General features: G+C 47.5%; 1 protein-coding gene across 1 annotated transcript in view; it reads left to right on the top strand.

The window, feature by feature from the left end:
- Positions 1–6,533: 6,533 nt before the first annotated feature.
- Positions 6,534–14,457, top strand: part of LOC131560491 (UDP-glucuronosyltransferase 1A1-like) — a 79,640-nt gene continuing 71,716 nt past the window's right edge. Inside the window, exon 1 of the mRNA XM_058809258.1 lies at positions 6,534–7,385. Within this exon, the coding sequence (XP_058665241.1) occupies positions 6,534–7,385 (852 nt within the window). The remainder of the gene's footprint in view (positions 7,386–14,457) is intronic.

Below are 14,457 nucleotides of genomic sequence, written 5' to 3'. Positions count from 1 at the left end.
CACATAAAATCCTCCATGATAAACCTGGAAGCCCTGACTGAAGAATTTGTTTATATTTTTTTCCACCTTATTCTGGTCATTCTAAAAATAAACCCATGAAAAAATGTAAATTAATGTAACAAAAAAAAAGGGTGAATTAAAAGCATTTCTGTTACCACAGATCCAAGCAGTCTCTTCACCAGGATCCAACCCACCACAACTCCATTCTGCACAAAGCTGTTAGTTATTCCTGCAAGTGAACTATCCCCTACCTTGGATTATCCTTATCCACCTCCTCCAAACCCCTGGCTCTTCTTCATCTGAGACATCAAAGCTGAAAGATTTTAAAGTTTCACTTTCCTAATGAACATAAATAGGAACTAAATCACTTTGCATCAGCTTCTCCTCCTCTGAATGCAGCTCCTGACTGCCTTAAAATCTCTGTCAGGGCCCCTCCTCCCAAGCTGCTGGATGGAATTCCTGGGCTTGGCACTCAATCCAAGCTTTCTCCCAGCCCTCATTCCTGTTTCCAGTCAAGCCTGCTGCACTTCTCCTCCCTGCATCTCCTCCCAGCAGCTCCTGAGTGGATGGTTCGTCCCAAAAAAGGGCCATATCCAGGAGACACCACCCACCCACCACTCTGGAGAGGCACTCGAGTGCCAAATCCTCCCTCACTCCTTATTTCTGGATCCTCCTTCCCTTAAAAGCCACACAGGAATAGCAGCTGGAAGGGATTCTGGGTGGCCCAGGGACAGCTCAGAGCACAGGGCATCAGGCTGCCATGCATCCATGGCAGGAGAAGTCAAAATCCTGGAATAAATCCATGGCAAGAGATCCCAGAACCTCTCTAATAAATGCATGAGAGGAGATTCCTAAATTCTCTAATACTTCCCTGACAAATCCCTCCAACTAACCCATGAGATTCCCAAACCCCCGAACAAATCTATGAGAGCAGAGCCCAAACCCCTCCAAAAAACCCATGCCAGGAGTTCCCAAAACCCTCCAATAAACCCACAGCAGGAGATCCCAAAACTCTCTAAAATTCTGTGACAGGAGATCCCAAATCCCCCTAATACATCCGTGGCAGGAGTTCCCAAAGCCTGCTAATAAACCCATGCCAGGAATTCCCAAAACTCTCTAATAAACCCAAGGCAGGGGATCCCAAAACTCTCCAATAAACCCATGGCAGGAGTTCCAAAAACCTTCTAATAAATCCATGGCAGGAGATCCCAAATCCCTGTAAAAATCTGTGACAGGAGATCCCAAATCTCCCTCACAAACCCATGGCATGAGATCCCAAAACCCTCCAATAAACCCATGGCAGGAGATCCCAAAACCTTTCAATACATCCATGGCAGGAGATCCCAAATGCCTCCAACAAATCTGTGACAGGAGACCCCAAAACCTTTCAATAAACCCATGGCAAGAGATCCCAAACCCCTCTAATAAATATGACAGGAGATCCCAATCCCCCTTATAAACCCATGCCAGGAGTTCCCAAAACTCTAATAAATCCAAGGCAAGAGACCCCCCAAACCTCTCTAATAAACCCATGGCAGGAGATGCCAACCCCTCTAATAAATCTGTGACAGGAGACCCCAAATCCCCCTAATACACCCATGGCAGGAGCTCCCAAACCCTTCTAATGAAGCCATGGGAGGAGATCCCAAACCCCTCTAATAAATCTGAGAGGTGATCCCAAATCCCCCTCATAAACCCACGGCAGGAGATCCCAAACCCCTCTAATAAATCTGAGAGGTGATCCCAAATCCCCCTTATAAAAGCACGGCAGGAGTTCCCAAAACCCTCCAATAAACCCATGGCAGGAGATCCCAAAGCTCTCAAACAAATCTGTGACAGGAGACCCCAAATCCCCCTAATACATGCATGGCAGAAGATCCCAAACCCCTCTAATAAATCTGAGAGGCGATCCCAAATCCCCCTCATAAATCCACGGCAGGAGATCCCAAACCCTTTCAATAAACCCATGGCAAGAGATACCAAACCCCAGTAACAAATATGACAGGAGATCCCAAATCCCCCTTATACACCCATAGAAGGTTTTCCCAAACCCTTTCAATAAACCCAAGCCAGGAGCTCCCAAAGCTCTCTAATAAGCCCATGGCAGGAGATCCCAAACCTCTCTAATAAATCCATGGCAGGAAATCCCAGAACTCTCTAAAAAATCTGTGGCAGGAGATCCCAAAACTCTCTAATAAATCTGTGACAGGAGATCTCAAACCCCTCTAATGAAGCCAAGGGAGGAGATCCCAAACCCCTCTAATAATTCTGAGGTGATCCCAAATCCCCCTTATAAATCCAAGGCAGGAAATCCCAAACCCCTTAATAAACCCATGCCAGGAGCTCCCAATACTCTCTAATAAACCCATGGCAGGAGATGCCAAAGCTCTCTAATACATCTGTGACAGGAGACCCCAAATCCCCCTAATACACCCATGGCAGGAGCTCCTAAACCCTTCTAATGAAGCCATGGGAGGAGATCCCAAACCCCTCTAATAAATCTGAGAGGCGATCCCAAATCCCCCTTGTAAAACCGTTGCAGGAGTTCCCAAAACTCTCTAATAAACCCAAGACAGGAAAGCCCAAACCTCTCTATCAAACTCATGGCAGGGGATGTCAAACCCTCTAATAAGTCTGTAACAAGAGACCCCAAATCTCCCTAATACATCCATGGCAGGAGAGCCCAAACTCCTCTAATAAATCTGCTACAGGAGACCCCAAATCTCTCTAATACACCCACGCCAGGTGACTCCAAACCCATCCCATGAAGCCAAGCTAGGAGCCCCCCGAGCCCGGCGGTCTCCCCGTGCCGGTATGCCCCGGTCCCTCACAGCCGCCACTCACGGTGCCCAGCCCGGCCCTACGGCCACGGGCCCGCGGCCGCCGCCATATTTGTTGTGTGGCGCGGCGCAAAGCACGCCGGGACCGGCGGCCCGCGGGGAGGGCGGGGCGGCGCGGGGCATGCCGGGAGTTGTAGTTTCACCGCCGTGAGGGTAGGGGCAGTCATGGCGACCTGTGGGACCTCCATCCCTGGAAGTGTTCCAGGACACACTCGATGAGGGCTTGGAGCGAGCTGGGATAGTGGAAAGTGTCCCTACCAATGCCACAGAGTGGAATGGGATGGGCTTTAAGGTCCCTTCCAACACAAACCAACCTGGCATTCTACAAAGACCAGCTCCCTCTTTCAAACACTTGTTTTCTGTCATGCATTTATCACAGGGATTTGGGATATCCTGCCATGCTTTTACTGCAAATGTTTTCGGATCTCCTGGCATAGATTTATTAGAGAGGTTTGGGACTCCCTATACATGGGTTTCTTAGAGGGGTTTGGTGATCTCTTTCTGGAGATTTGGGGTTCTATTTTCATGGATATAGTAGGTGGGTTTGGGATCTCCTGCCATGAATTTATTAAAGGATTTTGGGATCTCCAATCATGGATTTATGATAGGGGTTTGGGGATCGCCTGTCATGGGTTCATTAGAGGTGCTTGGGCATCTATTGTCATGAATTTATTAGACGGATTTGGGATCTCATTTCATAAATTTATTATAGCAGTTTCGGCATCTCTGACCTGATTTATTAGAGGAATTGGACATCTCCTGCAATGGATTTATTGGAGGGGCTTGGGAACTCTTTTTATGGATTTATAAGAGGTAGTTTGGGATCTCCAGTCATGGATTTATTCCAGCCTTGGCCGGCGTGTTATAGCTACCCTAAGAATTCCCTCCTGAGTATTCCCTAATCATTTCTGAGCCTGGCATGGGCCAGCCTGCAGCTGACAGAATCATCCAGCTTGGAAAAGGCCTCCAGGATCACCCAGTCCCAGTTGCTCGCCCGCACTGCCATGGTCACCCCTAAGCCACGACCCCAAGTGCCACATCCAGGCTCCTCCAGGACACTTGAGAGATGGCGACTCCACCACCTCCCTGGGAAATTATTCCACTGCTTAACCATTCTTCCAGGGAGTTTTTTTCTTTCCTAATACCTGTAACTGTGGGCTGCGCTCACAGGGAATGTGTTCTGTGGCCAGCTCACTCCCTGAGACTGATGGGCTGTCACAGGAGAGGCCATCCCCTAATGCGACCTGTGGCCGGGTTTCGGGGTTTCCCCAGCAGGATGCAATGGATCCAGATAGCTCAGTCCTGCTTGGCACAGCCTGTCCACCTGTCTGAACTCCCAAGCAGCTCTTAGCTGCAGGCAACCTGTAGGAGCATCAGGGGGTAGGACGGTCAGGACAGACAGAGAGATTTCTGAAGCCAGGTCAGGAACTTGTGGTTTATTTGCAAAGGGCCTGGGTGCAGGACCCTGCTGGGAGCTGCCAGCCACAGCTCAGAGCAGGCCCGAGAGGATGAGAGGGTAAGAGTGTAAAAGGGTAAGAGAGCAAAAGCGTAAGACAGCAGACATGTAAGAGAGTGAGGTTCCCGTTACAATACAATAAATCTTCTGTGCTGAATATTCTATTTCTCACTAACCAATCCAGTACAAATCCTGTAGCAATTACCTACAGCCTATGAGAATCATTTCATTATCATACTGTGTTACATTTTAAACCCTAAAAACTACTCTTTGGACCCCTTCTGCCAAGCTAGTAGGGTCTGCTCTGACCCCTGGATTTGGATGCAAGCAGAGGGTATTGTTTCATCAAAAGGGGATTACTTTCAGCTGGCCACACCATTGATGTACAGTAACTAAAGCATCTCAAAGCTTGTTTTCATTTCAATCTCACTTATAGTTTCTATATTCTCAAAATCTTTTGCCAGACAATCATATTTATAAGGCTCTCCTATTTCATCTTCCTCAACAGCAATCATAGCAAGCTTAAGTAATATCTAGTGATTACCAGCTCATTTTGTGATTTCAGCTCTTTGCTTGCTAGGTGCCTGGGGCAGATGCAGGGAGAGGAGAAGGCTGTGTGAGGTTGCACAGGGATGTCCTTATTGAATCTTCTGCCAAGGTTCTCAGGGACAGCTCTTCTGCAAGATGGGCAAAAGTAGCCCTTTCTATAGGGTACAGGAGTTTTAGGAATTGTCCAATAGCAAGGGTGAAAGGAAAGTGGCCTACAGTCTTACAGAGAGATAGCAAGGGTCTGGAGGTGGGAGAGAGCCTTTGCAGGTCCAGTCATCATGACCCAGCATTTCCTACCTTAGGCTGCTGAATGCAGGTGACACAGCAGCAACCCAATACAAGGGACTGAGGTGAAGGAATAGAGAGGGATCACTTGTGTGAGTTCCAGGAAGGTTTATGTCCACAGAGGAGTCAGGGAAAAGTGACAATAACTGAGGGAAAAAAGCTGCTTTAGAGGAGGAGAGGGAATAAGGGGAGGGCATAACCTTTTACCAATAGGAAAGCATTACCTTCATGGGTAATGTCAACAAGGGGAAAGAGCCAACATTACAATCCAATCTTGCTTTGAGGAAGGGATGAAGGACAGGGAACATTCCAGAACAAAAAGGGTGTGCTATCTTTGATAGACAGGGAGATTGACATGCACTTGGCAGGAAAATCTTGGGGTAAACAACTCAGGACTGAACCATCAGGAAAGCCAAATACGTTACATGGAATTAACCATTACAAACTTATAGCAAGGATTATTTAAAAACTACTACAGAAGAACAAATTATAAAATAACAGACAAACAAAAATATCCACACTGAACCTCCCCTGAAAAAGCTTGAGGCCACGCAGTACATTGTGGTGCATTGACCGTGGCATGAAGGGAGAGGAGAGAAATTGTGTGCCTGAGGGATGGAGGCTGCGTGCCTCTGAATATCCAGGGGTGCAACATTTTTAATTTTGCCATCAGTGGCACGGCTGTGAGGCCGGGGAAATCACATCTGTGCTGAAGCTGCTCCTTTGCTGAGTCAGGTCTGAAACCTGAGCCTCCAGAGGTTGCTAAAACTCATTTAGCGCTGGTTTGAATCCCAGCGGGGAGGAGTTTCCGCCCAGCCAGGGGCCACCTGCCAGGCAGGGAAAGAACTCTGTAAAGTGAGAGCTTGGTCTGTACAGAGAGAGGCCAGCCCCTGTCAGCACCTCTTAGAGGTGTCCCTGGCACGGAGGAGATTCCTGCCAGCTCAGAAGAGGCCTGAGCCTTGTCCTGAGGGTCTCCTGCTCCATCCCTGGAGGAATCACTTGAGGATCTGTGTCTCCAGCTTGGAGAGGCTCTTTTTCATTTGTTCCTGTGGGTTTGGGAGTTGCTCACACCAAGGTTGCACCCAGGGTCCTGGCCAAGGTGGGACACAAGGCACAACAAAGGTAAAGAGTCCTGAGGGATCCCTGTAGTACGTTGAGGAACTCATGGAACATTGAAGAATTCCAGTGACTCAGCATTGAAGAGGTCACCAAATCTTGGCTTTCCAAGTAAGGAGGGAAAAGGCAAAATAAACTACCCACAATGCAAAGCAGTGAATGATTAACAACAGGACAATCAAAGAGCAGAGCTCAACAACTCCGGCCATCAGTTGCTTTCCAAAGCATCTTCAGACTACAGCCTGCAGGAGAAATCTTTTCTACGGCCCCTACTGCACCACAGCAACATGGCTTTGAGGCTTTGCTGTGCCTGGATTTCCATCCTCCTCCTCCTCCTGCCTGGCCTCTCGGATGGAGGGAAGCTCCTGGTGGTGCCCATGGTGGGAAGCCACTGGCTGAGCATGCAGGAAGTGGTGGAGAAGCTGAGTGAGAGAGGACATGAGGTGGTGGTGCTGGTTCCTGAGGTGAGCTGGCAGATGGAGACCACACAGGCCTACAAGGTGGTCACGTACCCGGTGAGCCAGACCCTGGAAGAGCTGGATAACTCCTTCCGGGAATACCTCGCCGTGCACCTGACACCGAAGCCGTTCCCCCTCAATGCCCTGGCCATGTACAATGCCTCGGTGCATGTTTTCAGCACCTTCTTTGGGCAGTGCAAGGACCTGTTCCACAGCCAGGAGACCCTGAGGTTCCTCAACCAAAGCGGCTTTGATGCCATCCTGACGGATCCAGCCTTCATGTGCGGGGCCATCCTGGCCCACCATCTTTCTCTTCCCTTTGTCTTCTTCATGAGGGGATTCCCTTGCAACCTGCACTTTGCAGCCCCACAGAGCCCAAGCCCTCTGTCCTACGTGCCGAGACTCTTCAGCTTCAACTCGGACCACATGACTTTTTTCCAGAGGGTGGAAAATGCCCTGATTTCCCTCCTGGAGCTTGATTACTGCAATGGTTTCTATGGAGAAGCGCTTAAGCTTTCCTCAGAAGTTCTTCAGAGGGATGTGTCCCTGATGGACCTGGTGAACTCCGCTGCCATTTGGATCCTGAGGTTTGACTTTGTGTTCGACTACGTCAGGCCAGTGATGCCCAACATGGTCTTTGTAGGGGGGATCAACTGTGAGAAGAAGAAACCACTGCCTAAGGTAATGTTCCTTTGCCTAAAATTGTACGTGTCCCAATGAAAAGTCATTCTGTTGCTCCAGCAAGATTATTGCTATTGTTATTTTTTAAATTTTCTGGTAATGATTTAATTCATGCAAGTTTGGGTAATTGTTTGTCATATGCTGAAATCAAAGAACCTTGATAGAGACTTACTTGAACTAAAAAAGGTTTTGTAACAAACCAAACAAGAAAGGGACTTCCCCTGTCAGGTGGAAATTACTGTTCTCAGTGAATGTGTCTTAACAACCAACGAGATCCAGTTTTGATTTCATTTGAATGGCATCTGGCATCTATTTCTTTTATCTGATCAGAAACCCGAGTCATCTTTTATTTTTAACTCCAGGCTCAGCAGCATCAGTTGATTCACTTGAGTTGTATTTTCATGACAAATCATTTCCAAACTGGCTGTCTGTGTTAGGTTACTCCTGTTTGTGGGGGTGAAATATAAATGTCATGTTGAAATGGCAAGAAATATTCTTACAGTCCTGGATTGGGTGAAAAACACTTGAATGCAGAGCGCAGATAACTTTTCGTACACCCTCCTTGACATTTGCTTTTGCTAGAATTGTTCTGCAGGGTCTTAAAGCTAATCTAGAAATCTAAATCTATTGTGGTAGTCAACATGTAATCTCTAAAATGGTAATACTGGACAATTTTTCCAGGCACAAAGCAGGACACAAATCACTTTCCTAGGAAATTGCTCCATCACTTCTCAATTGTGGTCACACAATATCTCTGCACAATGTCTTTGAGCTGGACAGGTGGTATTTTTCTTTCCTCTTTCACATTTATTTTCAGATTTCTTTGATGCTCTTTTGACAGGCTGATGGAGAGCCCTCTAAACTTGATAAACAAGGCAAAGAATAATACTCTTAACTAGAATATTATGATAAAATTATATCTAAGATATTCTAGCAACTCAGGGCTCAGGAGAGTAGGTGCTGCTTTGAGATTTAAGAGGCAAATTCTTGCTGGTTCCACAATATAAGTCTTCACTTTTATACGCGAAGGTCTCAGAGCCATAAAGAGTTCATCACTTTGCTACAAGGGTAGAGACATCCTGCCCTCGTATCCCTGCCAGTGCCTGTCTTCAGACTCCTGTTAGGTGAAAATCACACGTTCCATACCTGGACAAATCTGGTATTGGACTTATTCAACCAACTGTTGTTGCCATAAGAAAATCCAATTGAGTCCAGACTCAAAAATACACAAGCAGCCACTTCCAAGTGAATTTGGCCAGCTATTGCCACAGCAGTTGCAATGAAGTCTTTGCATCCAGATTTCCTGCATTGAATGACAATCCTTTGTAAATCCCTTCAGTGTCCTGCTTTCAATCTGTGCTATCTCCCATCTCTCTTGCACTGGCCCTCTCCAGAAATTGCTTTTCCATGTCTAAGGGTGGTTCCTCCATGTCCAGAGCGACAGAGCGGAGCTACTCAGGGCAGTCGCAGCACCCTTTGGGTGTCATGAGACAAATGGCTTTGCCTCAGGCTGTAAGGATTTGCTTGTCCTGACTGAGGATGCTGGGAGTCCCAGCACCATTTATAAGAAGAAAGGGAAAACATTGTGCTGATGGCAGCTTCTCCTCACAAGGACTCCTTCCTTAGCACCCTCCAAAAGGTTTTGCTCTGCCATTTCTTTCACTTGCACAAACGGAACACATTCCTGCAGTGGCATTAGTGGGAAGTGTCAAACCTTCTTCTCGATTTTGTCTTGCTTACAATGCATGACATGGATTTTCAAGACAGCAAGCGGTAACCAATATTCTTTCTTTGTGTCCCTGTGCCAGCCTCCTTTCCCTTTGTTTGCCCTGAACCCCTCCATTAGGTCACTTTTTTGCTGTAGTGTCAGGAGGAAAAAAGCCAATGGGGATCAATCTCCTCAGATTTGGGATTGCCTGGTGCATCCTGGTGGCTGTTACATCTTTGTAAGAGGTGCAGGTTGTGCTGCTTCCAGAGGCTGGGAATTCAACATCAGCCTCGAGTCCTCAGGAATGGAGTTGCATCCATTCTGCTGAGTGTATTTTTATTATTTTCTTGCTATGTATTTATCAGGTCAATGGTTTCAACCACGATTATTTTTGCAACATGCTATCCCTGCTGGTGGTGTCACAATCTTAGTGCTGACAGCGTCTTAGTTCTTACAATGAGTTTGAAGTTTAAACATTAACAGAAAGTACAAACATTTCTGTATGGACACAGCTTCCCTTCCTTTCCACAAACACAGGCAAAATCACAGGCTAATCACACCCATATTGGGAAGTTAAATATTAATTTCTGCAGGCAATAAATTCCCTGCTTGCTCTGCATGTACCATCATATAAAGGACTGCGTGGATCCCAGCAGAGCAGAACCCTCTGGATCGCTCCCACCTAAATGGCTCTTTTTTACCAAGGCACCTGGATACTTCTCCTCCTGACGCTGTCTTTAATCCTGGCTGAAGGTGGAAAGATCCTGGTGGTACCTCAGGATGGAAGTCACTGGCTCAGCATGCGCCCAGTAGTGGAGAAACTGCAGCAAAAGGGACACGAGATTGTTGTGCTTGTACCCTCCACCAGTCTGTATATGAAGTCAGAGGAGCATCAGAATTACACAGTCCAAGCCTATCCAATCCCTTACACAGAGGAATACTTGGGGGAAAAGCTCAAGGCCTTTGTTCATGCCCATTTTCTTGAACAGTCTGTTTGGAATGTTGTTTTGACCTCGTATCAAAGCACGATAGAAATCTCCTCGGTCTTCTTCACCAACTGTAAGAGCCTTCTGCAGAACGAGGAGCTGATGCAGCACCTGCAAGAGAGCAAATTCGACTTGATTTTCACAGATCCCATCCTGATGTGTGGGCCCCTGGTGGCTGAGTATCTTGCCCTTCCTTCCGTCTACTTCCTGCGGGGCTTTCCCTGTGGAATGGATTCTGCTGCTACCCAGTGCCCAAGCCCTCCTTCCTATGTCCCCAGGCTATTCTTGGATAACTCAGACAGCATGACCTTTTCCCAGCGGGTGAAGAACATGCTGGTCGATCTGCTGGAGCTCTTCTACTGTAAGCCCATCTATGATAATTTTGAAGAGCTTGCATACGAGGTTTTCAAAAAGAAAGTGACAGTGACCGAACTCCTGAGCCGTGGATCCTTCTGGCTGATGAGATATGATTTTGTCTTTGAGTTCCCAAGGCCAGTGATGCCAAACATGGCTTTTATTGGAGGTATCAACTGTGTTCAGAAGAAAAAACTCTCTCAGGTACAAAATTTTATATTGTTTTTATATGGAAAAATGCAAAGTATAAATGTATCATAGAATGGCAGAATGGTTTGGGTTGAAAGGTACCCTAAAGATTATCTCATTCCATCCCGCTGCCACCCTGGGCAAGGGATGTGATACCCATCCTTACATCAAACCCTGGCTGACAACATCTTGGTGTTCAAAGACTGAAATCCTGCATGGTGCAGAAATGGTATTTCCTAATGCCCAGCATTCAGATTATATCACATCCTGCCAGACCTCAAACCTTATCAGACTTAATTAGGACAATTTAAGTGACATGTAGCTTTTATGCAAATGAGAGTCCATTTTGTTGACCTGAAGAACTTTGCTGTCCTCCTCTCTCAGCTGTCTCGTGCGCTGTCCATTTATCCCCTCTCCTTTCATCCACAGTGAAGGTTATAGGAATGGAGAGTTTGTTTATTTTCTACCTCAGCCATCCACTAGATTGATTCCTTTCTATGTGCCTGTATTGTCAAGGTGTCAATATTTAAGCCCCAAAAGAAATCCTCCTCCAGTTCCAACCTTTCCTTCTGTTCTAGATTATTGAATGAGGTTTTAAGCTGTCCTGGGTATGGATATCTCCTGTAACTTTCCGTTTGGGCTTTTGTGGACCAACTTCCCAGTGTTTATTTGGCAGCCTTGTCTGAGGTTACCGCCTGTCTTCTGTGCATCTCCTTGCTCTGAGCTGTCTGAAAATTCCCATGAAGTTAATCCATACTCTAAATGACCAAGATGGGATCAGCATGGGTGATGGAACTGCTGCTCCATTTGGAGGGCAGGTTCTCAGCAAAGTCCAAGATTTCCCACCATGCTTGTGAAGGAACCTGCAGAAACTGCATGGGGAAAAAAAAATCCAGCAGGATTTTCAAGCCCAGATTGCCCTGGAGAAGGAAATTGTTTCTCATATTCTCCTGGTTTTATAGGCTTTAAGGAGAGTTTATCACTAGTATTAAACCCTAGCAATTTGTAACCAAGAAGGACTTGGACACAGGGTTGAGGTCATAAGCTCACCCAACACTGGTCATGAACTGACCCCTCAGTGGCCGTGAGCGATTCCTGAGTTTGTGCACTAGAGAGGTGTTGCTGGTCTCTGTTATCTGGGGTACAAGGGTGAAATGCTCTTTTGCAACTTCGTTTTATACCATATAGTATAAGTGGTTTTCTGAAATTTCTATGGATAGATGGGGAAAGATTTTCTGCTGGCTGCTTATCTTCTAAAAAAATGCAAGTTTGCATTAAGTGTAGCAGTTGGTTTGGGGGATCCCCAGGGAGTCCCTGGGGGCCCCCTAAGCTTGTACTTTTGCAGACAGGCAAAGAGACTCCACACGGCTTCTGAAGGTGCTCATGAGATGAGGGTTTATTGGGGGTCCCATCCCCGGGAGCAGCATGGTGTCTGATGGAGAAGGGGGAGATAGGGATAGCCTAGGGAGAAAGAGTCCGGGAGAATCTATCATCACCCCCCAGAGTTTAATGGGGAGATTCAAAATGGGTGCAGAATAAGACTTGGGCGTGTGGGATTGCACCTACATCATACTTCATGGGAGGATCACAGTCTTGGAATAAACCGCACATTTTCGAGGGGTGAGACTGAGCATACCATTAAAATAAAACGTAACTCCACTATTCATCCTTTTTTCGTTAGAAAGAAAAGGTAAAGGGAAATATGTCAATTAACAATTTAAAAAATCAAGCAGTAATTGCACAGTTTCACAGCATAAAAATAAATGCAATTACAAGTGAGAATTATATGTTAACAGGCTAATTGACTTGATGTTTGCTTTTGGTGGTAGGCAGCAAAGATAAAATGAGCATTTAATTGTAATAAATGGGTTATGTGGGTCCATATCACAGATTTTAAAGAAATTTAAAGCATGGGTGAATGCTTAAAGGGCTTCAGCCTTTGGCACTAAGCTCATATGAGAGTTTTGGGATTGGCCTTTTCAGCATGACTGGCCCAATGGTGTCTAACTTTTTCAACTGGCTTTTCAGACCACGACAGCCTACAGTTTTAGGCTGAGGCGCCGACTTCTGCTCCCGCTCTCAGGGACAGGGAATAGGCAGGTTTATGGCCTCAGATTCTCATCCTTGGATCTGAGATTTACTGCTGCTTTAACCTTCCAACTGGTTTAACCCAGAAGACCCCTGGTTTTAGGTTGTTAAAAGGAAAACAAAAAGAAAAAAATAATTTTTGCTTCAGCTATACTCAGGGAGCATTCACCACAAAAACTCTCAAAATACTTTCCCAGACACCATTTAAAGTTATCAGTTGCTGTCAGAACCTACTAAGGACAGCATAAACCCAACAGCAATTTTGATTCAGTGGTCCAATACTCTCTGAACACTCACTTTTAAAGAAACAATCAAAAACTGCTTCTCCTTGTTTCTACCCTTGTGACCTGACAGGCCTCTGCTTTCTAAAACTGAAAACAGGACAATTTGTAATATGCACACATACTTTAACTAGAAAAGCACAATTGTAAAAACTACTTCATGGGGACGGCAGGGAAATGGACAGAAGACAGGTATTGGATCAGAATGATAAAAAGGTTAGAGGGTTTTAGGATAAAAGTTCTAGGTGATGAGCTCTTTTCAGCTAGAACAAGTGGATAGGGATTGGGAATTGGGGAGGTTACGGGGAGCTGTGGACTCTGTGAAAGAAAAACCTTTTTGGGGTACCCTGCCCCTTTGAGTGGTTTGCTCCCAGTGAACTACCCAAAATAAGGGAAAAAGGGGTATGGATTGCAGAGATGGATTATCCTGCTCTTGGAATAAGCAGGAAGGAGAAGGAGGGAAGGAGACAATAAAGTAGAATTTTCAATTCAACGAAATATACAAGGCTGTTAAAACTGGCATGACAAAATTATTTTAACCTTGGGTTATGGTTACTAAGCTTCTTCTCCAATTCTAGCTCCTACCTTGTGGGATTTGGAAGGCAGAGGGTGGGAACTAGGAGTTGGAGGGGGGGTTGGTTCATGAGAGGCAGGGAAGGGATGGAACGTGGGGGAGAAGAAGCGGGAAGAAAGGGATTTTGGGGAGGAGAAAGAGAAGATGGTGCCGTGCCGTGTGGCTGGAGGTCGCGGCTCTGTTGGATCTCCAGGCCATGCGGCCACAGCACACACGGCGGTAGCTCTGTTGACGCTTAGCCGTGTGGCTGCTGTGCCGGGCTCAGCAGGACGGAGTGGACTCCCGGCGGTTTGTTTAGGGCAAGGCGGGTTAGGGATGGAGTTAGGGGGAAGGAGCAGCGAGTGGAGGAGAGGGTAGGACTGAGGAAAGAGGTCACACAACTGACGAGAGCAGTTTTGGGGGGTGCGGGGCTCTGGCAAAGCTGAAAACTACTTTTTGGTCGTCTGGTGGCTCCCCCGCGGACGCTGGTGGTCCTTGGTTCCTTCTTTGGCCGCTGTTGTGGTCCACGGTCGGGCTCGGTGATCGGCACCGCCCGACGGCTCTGCGGGGCCCTCCCCTGCCGCCTCCGGGCCGCGAGCGGCGGGCCCGGCTCTGCCGCCACCGCGGCGGCTCCCCGGGGAGCAGTGGCGGCTCCGAGGAGCCACACGGCGGCCACGTGGTGCGGGGGAGCCGGCGCTGCCGGCAGCGATCTTAAAAGCTGCGATGCTGGGATGGCGGCGCGGTGACTCGCGGGGCCTCTGTGCAGTGGTGCCGGGGCCGGGGCCGGGGCCGGGGCCGGGGCCGGGGCTGGGGCCAGGGCCGGGCCGCTCGGCTGGTGGTGGAGGGGCCGCCCCGAGCCGCGACTGCGGCCCCGCACGGACACTCGGCTGTGCCGGAGGTGGTGCTGAAGCGG

Source organism: Ammospiza caudacuta, chromosome 8 (genome assembly GCF_027887145.1).
Source record: "Ammospiza caudacuta isolate bAmmCau1 chromosome 8, bAmmCau1.pri, whole genome shotgun sequence".
Classification (NCBI taxonomy): domain Eukaryota; kingdom Metazoa; phylum Chordata; class Aves; order Passeriformes; family Passerellidae; genus Ammospiza; species Ammospiza caudacuta.
Note: the sequence above shows the minus strand (reverse complement) of the source record. Positions and strands in the feature narration are given on the sequence as shown.